General features: G+C 36.1%; 1 protein-coding gene across 2 annotated transcripts in view; it reads right to left on the minus strand.

Moving 5' to 3' along the window:
- Positions 1–16,714, minus strand: part of KHDRBS3 (KH RNA binding domain containing, signal transduction associated 3) — a 90,708-nt gene that overhangs the window by 57,785 nt on the left and 16,209 nt on the right. For both annotated transcript variants that reach the window (XR_013773615.1, XM_079300675.1), the window contains exon 2: positions 6,320–6,438. Coding sequence is in view for 1 of the 2 variants with exons in the window: in XM_079300675.1 (XP_079156801.1) it covers positions 6,320–6,438 (119 nt within the window). In the remaining variant the exon portion in view is untranslated. The remainder of the gene's footprint in view (positions 1–6,319; positions 6,439–16,714) is intronic.

Genomic DNA, 16,714 nt, shown 5'->3' on the forward strand with positions numbered 1-16,714 from the left:
ACATCTCCAATTTAAAACACATCTTAAATTGAAAACATCTTTCACAATAGAAACAACAAAAAAATTTATTACAAGGTTTATTATTCAAAAGTCTTTCCTTTTTTAGATGTTCATAAATCCACATTTTAAGAAGAATTTTTTCAGTTATCATATAATTGAAATTATGGGCATCACTGCATAGCACCCATTTCTTCAGAATCACCAAATCAGAACATGACTTGAACAGTTGTCTAAAGATTTGTTTCCTTACCACATCATTGCTTGAAATTATTCCCTGAAAACATTTATAGAGAAACAGAGTTACAAAGAACATTTAAAGAGCAGGAAATTCTCTTCAGAACCATTTGATCTCTATATGAACTATATAACCAAAAAAAAAAAAAAAAAAAAGGAATTAATGCCACTGCTACAACATTTTTTAAAATGTATATATTACAGAAAAGGGGATATAATAGAAAATGTAATCCTTGTTTATCCCCAACCAAGGCAAGCCTGCTAAGAATGGTTCATCCAGCTTAAAACACTCAGTGAAAGTACAAATGCTTGACCAAATGCTTTCCTGTAAAGCTTTAAGCACTCCATTGTTATTAAAGCCATAGAAAGCTTTCTTGACATTAGTTTTCTGCAATGGTTTTTCTGAGACAGGGTCACTAGGAAAAAAAAAAAAAAAAAGTTAATTTAAGATTCAGAGTACTTTCCCTCAGAATGACCTGAAACAAGGCAACTTCAAGGTTTTTCCTATTCATCTCAGAAAGATAAAGTCTCTATAGAAAGGTGCTTCAAACATCAATATTCTACCACAAACTACTCTCCTTCATGTAACATGGTAATAGTCTTTAAACATTTAATCATAGCAGAAAGCTTGGCCAATTTTACTATAAAGTTGCTCAAAAGTTATCTCTGCTATTACAATTGATGCTTGTTCCTCCACATTACTTCTGCTTATGCAACCACATTTTCCCATTTCTGCTTTAAGAATTCCTAAGAGCTGAGCTATTATGAAATATTGCTTTTTAACTGGTCATGTGATTAAAAAATTAATCTCTCCATGACTTTATATAACAGCAGGTATACTGTATATGACAATGACATTTTAAAACAGGTATTTTCACTTTAAAAGTTGAACTAAAAAGCTTAAATGGATACCAGTTCCACAAGTCAGTAACTTTTGAGAAAATATATTTGAAGTATTGCTTTGGGGAAAAAAGACCATTTCTTCCCAACTTCTGAGATTTACCCAGTATTTAAGTGTAGATCTAGAAGCAATTTTTAAAATGGTAGCCTGTCAAAACGAAAATAATTATTCCTCACAGTTTTGATCCATCTCAAGGAAAACCATCATGATTCCATTTACCATCCATGGAAGTTATTTTTTTCATCTAATTCAGAACACCCAAGTTCAGCCAACTGTCAAAGCAAAATCAGGGTTCTGAGACTAAACTACTCCACAATGCATATTCATTAAATGTATGGGAGGGGGATAAAACCTTCCTGCCTCACAAGAACACAACAAATCTCTAAAACACCTTTCACACATGATGGTTCTTCACAGCAGAGTTGGGACAGAGCCACAGAGTCCCTCCACCAACACAACCACATCAGGACCTTCCTTGAGTGGCCAGCTCACCTTTAATGCCTTTAAGCCTGTGCAAGGTTTGAAGATTATTTTCAAGCATGAAACACAAGAGAAATTCAGCTTTAAGGGTCACATTTTCACACATGACCCAGAGACAGTTGAAGTATTCAGCAGATCAAACACAAGTCACTCTCACCTCAGTGTCCTAAACTGACAAGATCATGTTCCACTACCTATTTAGACATCCAGCACCCACATGGACTCCTACCTTTGGTGACTTGATTTAGAAATCAGTGCTCAAAAAGTTGGCACTTTTCCTATAAGATTGCATAAAAGCCCAACCTCTCTAATCCTTACTTGTAGTAAATGTCCCAGTTACAACAGGATTGCTGACAGCATTACCAGAGCTTACTCAAGCTTCACCTAAATACCTCAGATTAATTTCTGTATCATAACACTTCAGGCCTCTTGGAGGCATCTGCAGAGCTGGACCAAACAAAAAAACTCTAAGATTCTGCACTGTCATATTTTGAAAATATGTGATTGGGCCTGCAATCTATAAAGGAGTTGCCACAAAGTTTTGTCTCACCAGGTACAACTATCTGTCACCATATCAAGACATATTAAATCAGAGACTTTTTTTACAGGTGTCTGTAAAAACAAGAAAATTTATTCAAATGTACAACCAGCCTCAAGGAGAAATTGAACATATCTCCTGGGACTAACCATCTTGAGTTATTTCATAGCACAGGCAAAATTCAATAGAAATTAGTTATTCTATCATCTATCAAAGTACAAATATGAAAAAAAAAATCCCAAAATATTTAGACCAATAATCTGTAGCATGAGATAAGTATGTTAACTAACACAGCCAAGGGTTGAACAAGACAAAAGTTCCCAGTTAAAGGATGTAAATCTAGAGCATCATAGAAAGAGCCAAGAGCATATCACCAGGAACAATCAGCTATTTGAGCAAAATACCAGAAACTCATGTTTTTTCAAGGTAAGCAAAGATGCTCAAAAAATTGCATTATATGATTTGGAATGTGAGGTCTACCAGACTCTTTTCCAACAAAAACCCAGCTGCTCTGCACTGTAGTTGAAGAGTTTCTGCTGCACTTAACCTGTCACCTTGCAGGGCTGTCAGAGGTAATTGCACAGGACCCAGCCATGGGCTCATGAGAATGTATCTGGCAGGACAGGAAATGTGAGCAAGCATTACTCTGCCAGGCTGATCTGATCAGAGCCTGGACTGCCTGACCTGTGTTGAGGCTATTATGATTTATTCAAAGAGTCAGAGGTACAGAAAAGTTTTGAAGAAGGAAAAGGCAATGTACTATACATTTCAGGTATAGCAGGCTGTCATGCTTGGGGGCAGGGCACTGGTGGGTTGTTTTGGTTCATAGACCTCTTGTATAACAAGAAATTAGGATAGGATTAATGAAATATCAATATACATAAATAGCAGAGTCATCCATGGCAAATATAAACAAAGGAATATTTTGTTGGCAAAAATCACTTACATTTGTGGTTAATTTCATTTTCATACATTTAATCCTTGTTAAGAATTTAACAATTTTAATAACTTGGAGGGAGGAGTTGATGTAGTTTAAAAGCAGGACCCTTTATTTAGGGGACTATTCTGTTAATGAAATTGAAGCAAACTTGTTTTTTCTCACTATGTCCTGGTTACCAAAGTCAGATTAAACCCAAATTAGTAACCCAAAGTATGTTTGAGAGATTAATCAGTTATTGTAATGATTTTGTCATCTTCAAACAGAAGATTTTTAGATCACTAACCCCATAAATACTTCATCTCCTGAAAAAATGGAAATGTCTGTTCAGGATCTTGTGAAGCAGGCAACAGTACTAGTGTGGACTGGAGGCAAACGTGCCAGAATGATAGCAGAACTCTGAATTCAAAACTGACATGCAAAAGATTTTTTTGCACAAATTTCATCCATACTTAAGTATGGAATTTCATTCTTCTGATGCATTTGTCACCAACACTGATCAGCAGGATGAAAACTCAAAAATAAGAAACAAATATTTTAACCATTCTCTGAGGAATTCTTCCTTGGTATTTTCTACCAACAACACATTTGCAGCAATACCAACACCTACCACAGGTAAAATGGTCTAGGAAACTGCACACATACACAGAACAGCAGTGTAGACACAAAGCATTTATGTGAAACACCTTTTCAGATTTTTATGAGGACCATAATATTTTTTGGTAAGTTCTGCAGAAGAGAATGACAGAAAAGTATAGGATGGAAGAGACCTTAAAGATCATCCAGTTCCAATCTCCTTGCCAAGGGCAGGGACACCTTCCACTCAGCCAGGTTGCTCAAAGCCCCACACAGTCTGGCCTTGAACATTTCCAGGGATGGAGCATCCACAACTTCTCTGGGCAACTGTACCAGATGTCTCACTGCTCTTTCAGTGAAGAATTTCTTCCTATTATCTAATCTAAATCTCTCCTCTTTCAATTTAAAGCCATGCCCACCTGTCCAATCATTCCATGCCCTTGTAAGAAATCTCTTTCCAGCTCTCTTGCAAGTCCCCTTCAGGTACTGGAAGATGCTGTAAGGTTTCCCTGGAGCCTTCTCCAACTCTCTCATCCCATCTTCCTAGCAGAGATGTTCCAGCCCCCATCATCTTCATGATCACCCTAGACTCACTCCAACAGCTCCACATCGTGAGCTCTGGGGATGCCAGAGCTGGGTGCAGCTCTGCAGGGGGGGAGCACCAGAGCAGGGCAGAGGGGCAGAATCCCCTCCCTCACCTGCTGCCCACAAGAATTTGGATGCAGCCCAGGACACCTTTGGTTTCAGGGCTGAGAGAGCACATTTTGGGATCTTGCTGAGCTTCTCTTCCACCAACACCTTAAGTCGTCCTAAGGCTCTTAGTTTGCCTTAGTTTGTCTTTTGTAGAAGCTATGTCACTTCATACAAAGTATCATAATTTATTAGAATCTCAAAACCACAAACCTGGTTCTAATACCAAGTGATAGCAAATTTCAGTGACTGGCTGTGGTTTAGGGCAGGTGCTTCTCAGAGACATCATGAGTACATATCATAATTCTGAACTGACACTCACCTCCCTCCAGAACACTCCTGTACTGTGAGAAATTTTAGTTCATTTTGACTCTACAGAATCTTAAATGAGCAACCTTTATCAAATATCCATCTATATGCAATAAAATGGAAATTTCTAAGAGAAATTGAGACCCAAAATATTGTGGTAAAAATATTCCTATTAAGTATCTAGGATTTTATTCACTCTGGCAGAATAGAGATTTATGTGCATAGAGATACCAATAATTTGCCTTCAGTGGAGCAGTCCTAGTGGAGATACAGGAACTCACATGACATGTCTGTTCTGCATAGCTGTTTTATTTTGCACCCCTGGATCTGCCTGGACATAAGTTCAGGCTTCTTTACACAGCATACACCAGGCTTTATTCCAATTCAGTGTCTCTATGGGCCAGAATCAAACAGCAGAGCATCTCGAGCCATTCAAAACACAGAAAGAGCTTTCCTACTAGCTATCCTAAATAATTTTAATGTTTAGTCCTATAAAGTAAGTTGACACTAGATAAAGAAGCAGAAGTACCTTTCAGAAGGCATTTTCCCTTTTTAATAGCCAGTTTGCCTTTCTTGCCCCTGAGCTCAAGTATCTACATCTCAACATTTAGAAGAAAAACATCCTGTTTGCAAACACTGACTGTAGAGTAAGAGGTTCCTATATTTTACATCCCAATCTTTATGTTTCTGTTTGCTAGTATTTAGCTCTTAGTCATAAAGATGACTTAAGTCAGAGTTCCTAAGAGGTGCCCACATGATCTGCAGCCTAGCACTGACTCAAGGAATATTTCATGAAACTCTGAACAGCACTAAAGAAATCCCTGCAAGTTACCCTGCATAAGCCTATAAGAAAAACACAGATACAGTGCAGGGAAAAAAAAATATAAAAGATTTTCTTAAACAGAAGGAGGAAGGAATGGTGACTTTATTCCTCCATGAGCAGAAAGTCTTGAAATTTCTAGAAGGAAGAAAAAGCCAGTTCAAACAAATTAAAATAAAATTATAATCTGATTGTCATAACATTAACCTTAAAATTTTAAGCAGCACCAAAATAATAAAGTTCCACAGCCTACTGAATGTTGCATAAATGCTACCAGGCAGCAATATTTTAGTGCAGGATGATACTTGGCAGTAAAGAAGAGTTAAGAATTCATGGTGGGCAAAGATATTAATGAAACCGTCTCTACCCCTCCAGAACAGACTGCATAATTTAGCACTCAAGCTATAATTCATTAAAGAATAACAATGGCTGAAATTTAAGAGTATGAGAAAAAAATTTACACAATTAATTCCTTAATGCTGCATTTTAAGCTGCACTTCCAGCTACAATAATAAAGTTCCAAAGCCTGGCATCAGATTCAACTTCAAAATTGGTTCTTCCTTTTGATATTCTGAAAAGGAAAATCCTGCTATACCTTAGATATGGTTTAATTATTTGCTCTCAACATACTATTTTGTGTGACCAGCACCACTTTCCTGCACATTTATTCCAACAAGAATCACTTCTGCCTCAGAGCTCCTACAGTACACAATACACAACAGTAACAGTAATTTCTGGTAATAGTTTAAATGCTACATTAATAAAATAATTAAGATACTAGTGAAATGTCTTTTATAAGAACTTAAATTTATCAAACATGAAAATTAGACTTACCTTAGGGAATTGCTTTACTGGAATCAGAACTTTTTGTCCCAACTTCATATTCTTATTGATGACTACATCAATATACTTTTCTTCTTCCTTTCCTTCCCCTTTTTGGAATTTTTCAATTTCTGTTAAAGAAAAAAGTTAATTTTTCAGTTTAACGCAACAATCTAAAAGCTGAGACTCTTCAAATTAAGTATAAATAAATTTCAAATCTAATACTGTATGGCATATATACGGCATATTGTGTAATTAATACATGCAATTGGTTATACAAGGCCAATAGGGTAAAGCATGTTTCCCTCTTTTTATATTTATGTTTGTATCAGTACCTTGATTTAGTATTGCAAACACTGTACTCACTTAACACTTAATACATATTTTTTATATGGCTCAAGTAGTGAAAACTATTCCTAGATACCTTTGAGCGTGTTTAAATTAAAAAAAAAAACAAAAACAAAAAAACAAAAAAAACAACAACAAAACCACATAACAGTTTAATATTCAATAATTTTATTCTCTTATATAAATAAAGTATGCAGTTTTAATGGTGGCTTTCTACAGTGCACTTAGGAACAAATGTCAAGTTTATCTTTCAGAATTTCAGGAATGTAATTGAGACATAGATCATACTCAAAAATCTGAGATTAGTGTTATACCAACAATGGCATTATTAGGAATGGGATTTAGAAGTTCAAGCCCTGGCTTGCGTGACTGTTCATTCCAGAGATACACACAAAACTGACTCTTGATTATGCTTTTCTCCAAATATTGACTCTCCAGTGTGCTAATGAAAATCTGCAGATCTCATTTCATTAGAGAGGATTCCTGAGGAGCATACAGGGAGACAAAGTGAAACATTTATTGATGTATTTGCTGGATTGAGTCCATCACCTGGGGGCTGCAGCATTAAACGTGTCAGCATGCACCAAAATCCAACCCATCTCAGAAGTGCCACAGAAGTTCTTCTTTGGGAATCTAGCACTTGTCCTCCACAAGCATCTCCATATATCTTGTTAATTTGGCACTACAAAAAACACCCTTCTACTCTACTCAACCATAGAAATTAAGGACATTCATCAAGACCTTGCAGCTCCCTTAATGGGAATGTGATCTTAGGCCAAGAGGAAACTGTAATAAAAACTTGAATGAAAAGAAATCAATCAAAAATACACAGAAAACCAGCCTTTAGTACACTTTCAAAGACAATCTGGTTTGAAATTAGATCCAACAAAAAACAGAATAAACCAACAAATTTCTAACTACTAAAAAATCCATTATTAGCATTATTAGAGATTTGTTTAATGAATACCAGTCCATTTCCATCTACCACTAAGAAATTAGCATGCCAACATCTTTTTTAATAATAAACTTATCTTCCATGCACATTTTATCCTCACTAACACAAAACAGGAAGTAAACAAGTTATCCAAGTTACTGTTCAGTGGCTGAAAACTAAAAGTCAGACCAGCCTCAGACTATCTGAAGGCTTCTTGAAAGAAAAGAATTCCCCAGCTGTAGTTTCAAAACTTTTGTCAAGTCTTTTCAAAGTTTTTGATTCCTATGGATTCCAATGTACAAATTCTGGAGAAGCCCTATCAAAGCAACTGTTTCATCATGCTCAGTAAAAAAAGTCTCCATCACCATTAACCCACCAGTTAACAACAACTGAACAACATTTCAATAGTGGAAATCCAGGTAAAAATGGAACTGTCACATTACAGACTAGGGAATTATGGGCAATTAAACAGATGTAAAGTTACATCAGTTTAATTTGGAGCTCATTTCCAGGTGAAATTAAGATTAAAATTTTATAGGATGTGATGTTCCCACTCAGAAATCAATTAACTGGTATTTTTACAAGTTGAAGTTTGCAACTATCCCATTCAGGTGCAAAGCATAACACTATCACAGCATTCAAATACAGATATATATCTAACATCCCTCTTTCCTCATGTAACAAGGGCAGTAGTGACAAAGGTCTTTGATTTCTCTTAAAAAACAAGATTAGGTACTTAGAGGTTTTTATGTTTTACAAGTAAAAACACAAGACTAATTTTAAGGCTGCTGCTGCTCTTACACTATTAATACTCAAAGTTTAAAACTGACCAGAAACCTGCTGTTCTTTAGCACTATTTTACACCAAAAAATGCTGGTTATTAAAACTGTAATAAAAAATACATCCAATTTTTATGACTGAAGCAAATGCAGTTGCAAAAAATTTGATATAACTTGATTTAGTACTGATTTTAGTATTGATTTTATTGATTTAGGACTAAAATTTAGGTCTAAAAGTCATAAAAGCACAGTTAAACTCCATTCAGTATTAAATTCAATTAAGGCATTTGCTGTATTTTTTTGTGACAGAGCAGTGCACCAAGATGCCCAGGTAGTCCAATTGATCTCAGCCTGATGCAAGACCTTCACAAGTTCTCTTTCACTGTAATTACTGTTACAGAAAAGGACTCTTTCCTGAAACTTACAAAAAAAGAGTACCTTCAACACCAAAGTGCACCAAGTTTTTATGAACTGGTAAAGCTAAAAATTTATTTTCTCATGTTGAGTCATAAGATGTTATCCCCAAATGCACAGCATGGCATACACTGCAATTTCCCTGCCATCTGAAAGTGATCAGAACACAATAACAATAAACCACAAGTTTATGAATCAACAATGGTTTAAGGAACTTCCTAGAAACTGCCAAGAAATATTATACCTGGAAATTGTTTCAGGCACCTCAGACACACTAAAAATGCTCTTGAAGAGTTAAGTACAGAGTTCTACATCAGTTCTTCGGCTGAGTCAGAAGCATCAATTCCTTAATAGATCAATACACTGCTAATTGTATTTCCTAATTTCTTTAGCTTAGAAAGTTATTTGAATTAGGTGTTTGAAGGACTTGGTTGCAACAATGTGATTAATGCTAAATATGCTCATAATATGGGACTACTTTGAGCTAATAAAAAGCATAAAAAAGACCTTTCTCTTCTTGCTCTAGTAGATACTAAACTTCAAGTCACTACAGTAATTATTAAAGGAAACACATTACTTACTACAAAAATCAGTTTTCCTATCCCAAGTATCTACACAATTTATCGAACCTTTTAAGGAAAAGGTCTTCGTTCTTTTACTTGCACTGTCTAAACAACTTTCTTTTTGCTTGAAGAAGCTACTGAAACCTGTTAAGAGGCTGCAAATCAGCTCTCAGCAAAATGGATCACCATTTTCCCTATTTGCTTTAAAGACAAATTGCTTTACTAACAAACAGCCACAGCCCATTGCCAAAGCACTACAAAGTAAGATTAAGTAATTTTTTCCCGTTATGCTCTGATGTTAATCAAACAGATTTAAAACTTTCTGGCTCTTCACTGCTATTGTATAAGACTTCAGTTTTGTAGGAACAAAGTCCAGTCCACTGATCACATTTTATTTCTGATTTCATTTCTATTTCTTTGCACTTGAAATCTAAGATAAGGGGGAAAATACAGCTAAGCATTAGAATTTTATTCCTATCTGCACAGCTCTTGTAACATCATTCATATACATCAAGCTTTAGATAATTAGGGAAAAATCATGCCAGATCACACAGGAAATCCAATCAGATTTTCAAGGTCAAAGGGATAGGAAGATTTGCCTTTTCTTAATCCTTAGATTACATTCTGTACTGCTTAGCTATATGAAGCAATGCCATTTCCTAGACCACAAAGAGTAAATAAACATGTGATTAAAGGTTCCCATAATGCTGGAGATTAAAATCTCATGTTCTCAGACCAAGGATGCAGCTAATGCAACAGGAATTTAACTGCATCCAGTAATAACTGCATGGATTTTTTTTCTTTACATTTAATCATAGTAGAGATCTAAGCAATGATTAGTCCTCAGTTAATTCACCAAATAACAGTGGTAGATACATCAGATAATGACAAAGTAGAATTGCTTCATATTATTCTTCAGCTAGAATTAAGCCTTCTGAGGCAGAACTACAATCCAGGATTCCAGCTCCCTTGGCTAAGCCAATATAAGTACTTGTGTTTAATGCTGAGCACAATGATGCCCTATTTGTCTGTAGTAAATCAATATAATAAATATAAGATCGAATGTCAACCTCAAAGTAAACAGAAATGTTTACTGCATTTGTCCTTAAGGTAATATTTCCTTTACCCAAGATCAGGGGAAACAGTAACCAGGTCAATTTGCCTGCAAATCCTTAAGAAAATTTCTACTATATTTCCTTAAATTCAGATGTCTTACCAAATACCCCATTAAATCTAAATAATTTTGTACTGACTTTTTCCTATTGTGGATGGAAGAAAAAGTGAAAAATGCAAGGCTCATTCAAGGACATGCACATGATCATAGCTTAAGAGAACAGGGCATTGATGGAACTGCACTGCAATTGCACTAGAAATAGTTCCACATTCATTTTGAAAGTGAAAATATTCTAAGAATTACATTATCCTTTAAAAATAATCCTAGAGCAAGTGGGTTTGAAAATTACTAACATTATACAATAGAAGCAATAGATTTTGTTTTATTTGGGCAATTTCATTGCCTTGTATCTAACAAAAGGAAACATCAAAATTTAGCCTGACTCAATCAAGCATGTTATACAACTACTGAAGCACAGTCCAATAGCAGTAATATTTCTCAGTGAATTCTCAAAACTTCACAGTTGACTTAGAAAAATCACACCCTCCTCAATTCAGAAAGCTCTTAAGTCAAAGTGAAGGCTAAGTATCTTTACATACTTCTCCTGTCCTTTTTAGTTCTTGAAAACTCATTGCTTTTGACCATTGCTAGAGATGGAACACTGAGCCAACCTCCTCTGGCAGCATGATTCCTTTTGTTTGCACATCAGAAAAAAATCAAAATCATGGTACTACAAAAACAGACCTTGGTTAATTAGTTTGCATTTCATGAAGACCCTCTTTAAAGAACACATTCAAGCTTTGGTAAGAGACAAGCTCCCAGAGGAAAGGGGAGCTCCAAGTCAGTTGCAGCAGAATTTCAGAAAAAAAATAAATAAAAAATCCCTAGTTTTTCCTCAAAGGACAAAACCTAACAATATCAGCATTCCATTTGGAAATTTTCACTGTGGCAAAACCCAAAATTTATTTCAGAATACATATTTTAAGAATGCTTATTCTTAAAAAATTATTACAACTTTCCCAATGAAGCCAAGTCTTGGGAAGCTTCAGATGCTGACTAACTGCCCACAGTGCTTCCAGGAGTTCTGTAAATCCAGAGCAAAGGAACACAAGATGCTGAACCCCATTTGATTAAATTGGTGAGAGCTTAATCTCATTATTGTTGTAGTGAAAGAGTCTTGATTGTGCTTCAGATTATACATCTTTTATCTTGGACTCCCTTATTCCCTGTCCTACTAGGGGATGATTAAAAGTTCTTTGAATCAGCACCTTTCCAACCAATATTTCTCATCTTTTGAGCTGAAAACAGTACTGCACAGCATGAACTTGAACTAGAATTGCCACACCAAGGCTCTATTACATTTCAAAAGGCTTGCTGAAATAAACCCCACAGATTTCCTTACAACAGCCTCTAAGAGTCCTACTACTCACTCCTTGTCCTCTCAATCAGCATGAAGCTGGACAACCTTCCCAATTTTTGCACTAAACAGGAGAGACAATCTTATCTTCCTACTTTTGAGCATCTTAGAACATGTCTAGCATAGTCTAGTCTGCTGCAAAGCAGTTTCTCTGTGTAGACATTCACCAAAAAGTCCAGAATTTCCTAATTTCAATGGTATATAGCATTCCAAACCCCCAGAAAAATACAGTTAAATCCAGCAACTAATCATCTTCTGATATAAGTAAATGCTTAGACAAATATCCTTTTTTCCAGCCTCCAATATATTTCCAAAGTAAATACTAATTAGTGTGTCTTCATAAAAAAAAAGAAGAAAAAGGGGGAAAATAGAGAATTAAAGTAATCAAGCAAACAAAAAATTGCCTCAAAATATTTAAAATAAGGAAACTAAATATATGTGGAATGGCAACATTTATATCCATTCTGGATGGGTCTAAAACACAAATTAAAAATGCAACAGAATTTTCAATTTTTAATTGTGTTGATCTATTACTGCATCCACCCCCACTCCTTTAAGACCCTCAGAAAATTTCACCTACTCTCCTCAGCCAACATTTTAATCCTTTAAAAAGTCTTTTTAAAAATCACAAGTTTTGCATCCATAATAGGTCCTAATGCTGAACTGGCATAGAAAGCCATGCATTAAGAGCATGAATTGTGCATAAAGAACCACACTAATTTGTTTCAACTAATGCACATTATTACAAAAGTTGAATTCCGAATAACTGTCTTTCATATGCCACCTTAATTTTGTAAAAGCAACTGACAATGAATCTAATTTCAATTTACAATAAAATAAGCAGTTCATGCTAGAATGATGTCTACAGCATTCAGAATCTTCAATTAATAATAATAATATCCCTGTTGAAGGACTCAAACCAATCTTTATTTAAATTGCATTCATAGGCATTATAAGTTCTATTTTAAAATTTAAGTACTACTATCTGCACTGATCTGAAATACATTTCAGTCACCAATATGACAAATATTTTGAATGGGCTTTTTTATTTAAGCAATTCAAAACTAATTGAACACCCATTACCTTCACATCAAAAATGACTCCACTGAAATCTGTTTAGACTGATTAATATTAGCAGTAAGGTAGGAAGTACCACAGTAGGAACTGTCAAAATCATGTATAAGGTATTAATAGCTGTTTAATCAGTCTTGCTCAGGAAGAAAACAAGATGTAGACATAGACTTCAGTCCCATATCCTCAACCTACTCTACTGAAAATTATTTATCTCATTGTGAAGGTAATTTATAACAAAACACTAAAATTTGCTGTAAGATTTACCTACTGTACATTTATCTACAGCAGATCTTTCATTAAGCATGAATATTTTTTTAAATCAGCAAGGTCAGGCATCAACTAATTACAAAAAGTCAACTCATTTGTTCTGTAGCTTAAAAATAAAATCCAATATACAGAGCATCTTACACTACTTGGTGCACAGGACTCAGGTAAAATGAAGTTAATATTCTTCATCAGTCCTTATGAGCAGATGTTCCACCTTTTTCATTTATTCATATGAACACAGCCAGGTAGCTCTTACACAAGATTTCACTTGACATTTTGGTGAGACATCAAGAAGGGCTTATAATCTTTCTTCCTTATCATGTACTTAGCACTGCAGAGTACTACAAACTTTCTGAGACTCCTCTGACAACTTTCACAAGAAAATGCCTCACATCTCAACTAAAAAAATGGATACAACCTGCAGCTCTCAACATGCAAATATAACATTCTAACTATTGCCAAGGTGAAGCAGTAGCCATTGCACATCCAGCTGTTGACCCTTAAAACAGACAGACTTGAGCACTATTAAGACTGCACTTTAAGGCACAGGCAAAGACTTCACTCTAAATATCTGCCAGCAAATTCAAACAAACCATATTTAATACTAGAAAATAGCTATGCTAACAAAATACATCCCTGTGTTTCCTGCAATTATAGTTACACAAATAAGTGTACAGCTGTTTCCTTAGCATTATGCAAAATTTATGAAGCCATCAGCAAGACAAAGTAGAGTTAACTTCTACTTCTCTAAAAATAATTTTTAGGTAACTAGAGCTTTGCAAGAAGCCTCCATGCCAATGACAGAAGGGCAGGGCAGAGCATCACACTGGCAATTCTTAATTCAGTAATGTGTCATAGCCCACTGATAAATACCAGTAAAACACAATTCACACCTGTAAGTTACAATTTACTGGAAATCATCACTAAAGCAGAAGTTTCAGGAAACATACACAAATACTGAGGGAGCTGGCTGATGCCATCAACAGGCCACTGTTTTGTAAGGTCATGGTCATCAGGGATGACTGTGGCAAAGCATCCTATCTTCAAGAGCAGGGAGGAGGAGCTGAGGCATCACAGCAAGGTAAAACTCACCTTGATCTCTTGGAAGGTGATGTAGTAAACAGCTCAGGAAAACCATTTGCAAGCATAGAAGGATAAGATGAGAGCAGCTTGCACAAATTCATGGCAGGGAAGTCACATGTACTAAACAGCTATGAACAATATGAGATGAGACAAGAGCTGGTGTGTCCAGCTCATCTGCAGCAGAGCTTTTGATAAGCCTCCCACACCCCATCCTCATGTGGACAGACAAGGCACAGGATGGAGACATGGACCATGAGGTGGACTGAAAACTGACCTGCCTGGCTCAAAGGACTGTCAGGGGCATCACAACCAGGCCAGCCATCAGTGGTGATCTCTGAGGGTCAAGGATATTTAACATCTCCAGCAATGACCTGGCTGATGGCAAAGAGTGCAGTTCCAGCAGCTTTACATATTACAGAAAATTAGGAGTAATTCAAACACCAGAGGGTTGTGATGACACTCAGCAGTGCCTCGAAGAGGTGGAGAAATGGGCTGACAGCAGCCCTATGCAGTTCACAGGGAAGTGCAAAGCCCTGTGCCTGTGGGGGAATAACCCCATGCAAGAGAATGGCCTGGAAACCAAACAGCCAGAAAGCAGCTTTGCAGGAGAGGATCTGAAGCTCAAACAAGCTGAACACCAGCCAGGAAGGTGCCCTTTCAAAGGCCACCAGCACCTGGGCTGCACCAGAACAGCACTGCCAGTGCCTTGGAGTGATGACCCCTCCTCTCATGCAAGTTTTAGAAAGTGTCTTCATTTCTGCTGTTTTGCTGAAAAGTTTTGAAATTATTTTTTTGAAGGAAAGATTTGTTCCATCTTCAGTACTTTTAAAAAAATACTAGTTCTAATAAATTCTTCCCCCAGCCCAAGATTTATTTCTCATGAAATGCTGGAACATAGAAAGCCATGATTTGTTACCTGAAAGCACAGCAGAAATTAATGTTATTCATTCATCATAGGAATGCTAAAACAGTCCAGAGAAATAGATATGGACAGACCCAGGCTACAGCAGTCCATTGTTTTCCCTCTCCAATGTGCATGGCTGAAAATGCACACAGCATGCAGCTCTTCCCACTGCTGTCCAGAATGCCACACTGCCCAAAATGCATTTTCTGTCCAATAAAGTCTTGTCACTGCCCATACTTCACACAGAGTTAGGGAAAGGAACAGAGATAAAGTTATTGCAAGAATCTATAGTGGTTTTAAATTCTTATATTTAATTCAATGAAATTCAGAGTTAGCACCAGACACTGCTATGACAAACTCACACCCACTGATCCTACATAAGCTATACCAACAAGTATCACCTCAATCTTACTATAGAATGTGCAAAAAACATCTGTAGCATATTCTGTAGTATTGCACTGATCAAGTGAACTCAGAAAGTGAATGCAAACTCTTAGAGCCTCTAAAAGATGAACTACAGAAAACAGTGCACACTGGAGTAACCTTCATGTATAATCTCTTGTTTCAACCTACTGGTCCTAATTTTCTCATCTTGCTGATTTTTAACACAAGCTTCCTGGCCTTTTGATGTAAATTTCTCAGAATCCTGAAACTTCCACCTCTGAAACTTTGTTTATTAAAGCACAAACTATTGATGTGCAAGTAAGCTGTTATAAAGTAATCTTGTAAAGAAAGAAAACAAAACCACAAAAAGAGGTGGATGTCACAGGTAATAAAATAGATGAGTTGTATATACCCTCTAAAACCAAAGAGTTGTATATTACCCTCTAAAACCAAAAAAAAAAAAAACATCACAAATTTTAAAAATGTTTTTGTGATATTAATGAAAAAGGTAACAACCTAAAGCATCCTAAAGCATTTGTGCATTCTGATCCATAGATGTAGGAAACAAACCTACAGACATTGGTTGGCATATGTAAAAGAAAAGGGACTAATACCAACACACCATCCTGGATTAGGTTAACAAAACCCTAATCCTCTAACCTCAAAGCCAGGTTTGATGGGGCTTTGAGCAAGCAGGTCCTGTGGAAAGTGTCCCTGCCCATGGCAGTGGGGATTTAAACTAGGTTCTTCCAACCCAAACCACTTCATGATTCCTCCAGAGGGAATTTCTTCCATCACCTCTACTGCAGAAGATAAAACAGGCAAAGCACCACTTTTTATTTTAGGTAGTACTTTTATTTTTGTCATTCATTACAGTCCTGTGCTGCAGTAATGTAACTTGGCAGGAAAAACACATAAAGGCAGCTTGGACATCTACTATCCTATGGGAAAGCGCAGCTTAAAGAAATTTGTGTTATAATTGTATACATGAGCTTCAACATAAATTGGATGTTATAAACTTGCAGCATCCAAGTTAAAAATTAACTAGCAGAGGGATAACATTAATTACTATCCCTTCCACATGCTCAATACCAGGCAACTAGAAATTATTTTCTGTGTAAGAAGA

Source organism: Erithacus rubecula, assembly GCF_903797595.1.
Source record: "Erithacus rubecula genome assembly, chromosome: 3".
In the NCBI taxonomy this organism is placed as follows: Eukaryota; Metazoa; Chordata; class Aves; order Passeriformes; family Muscicapidae; genus Erithacus; species Erithacus rubecula.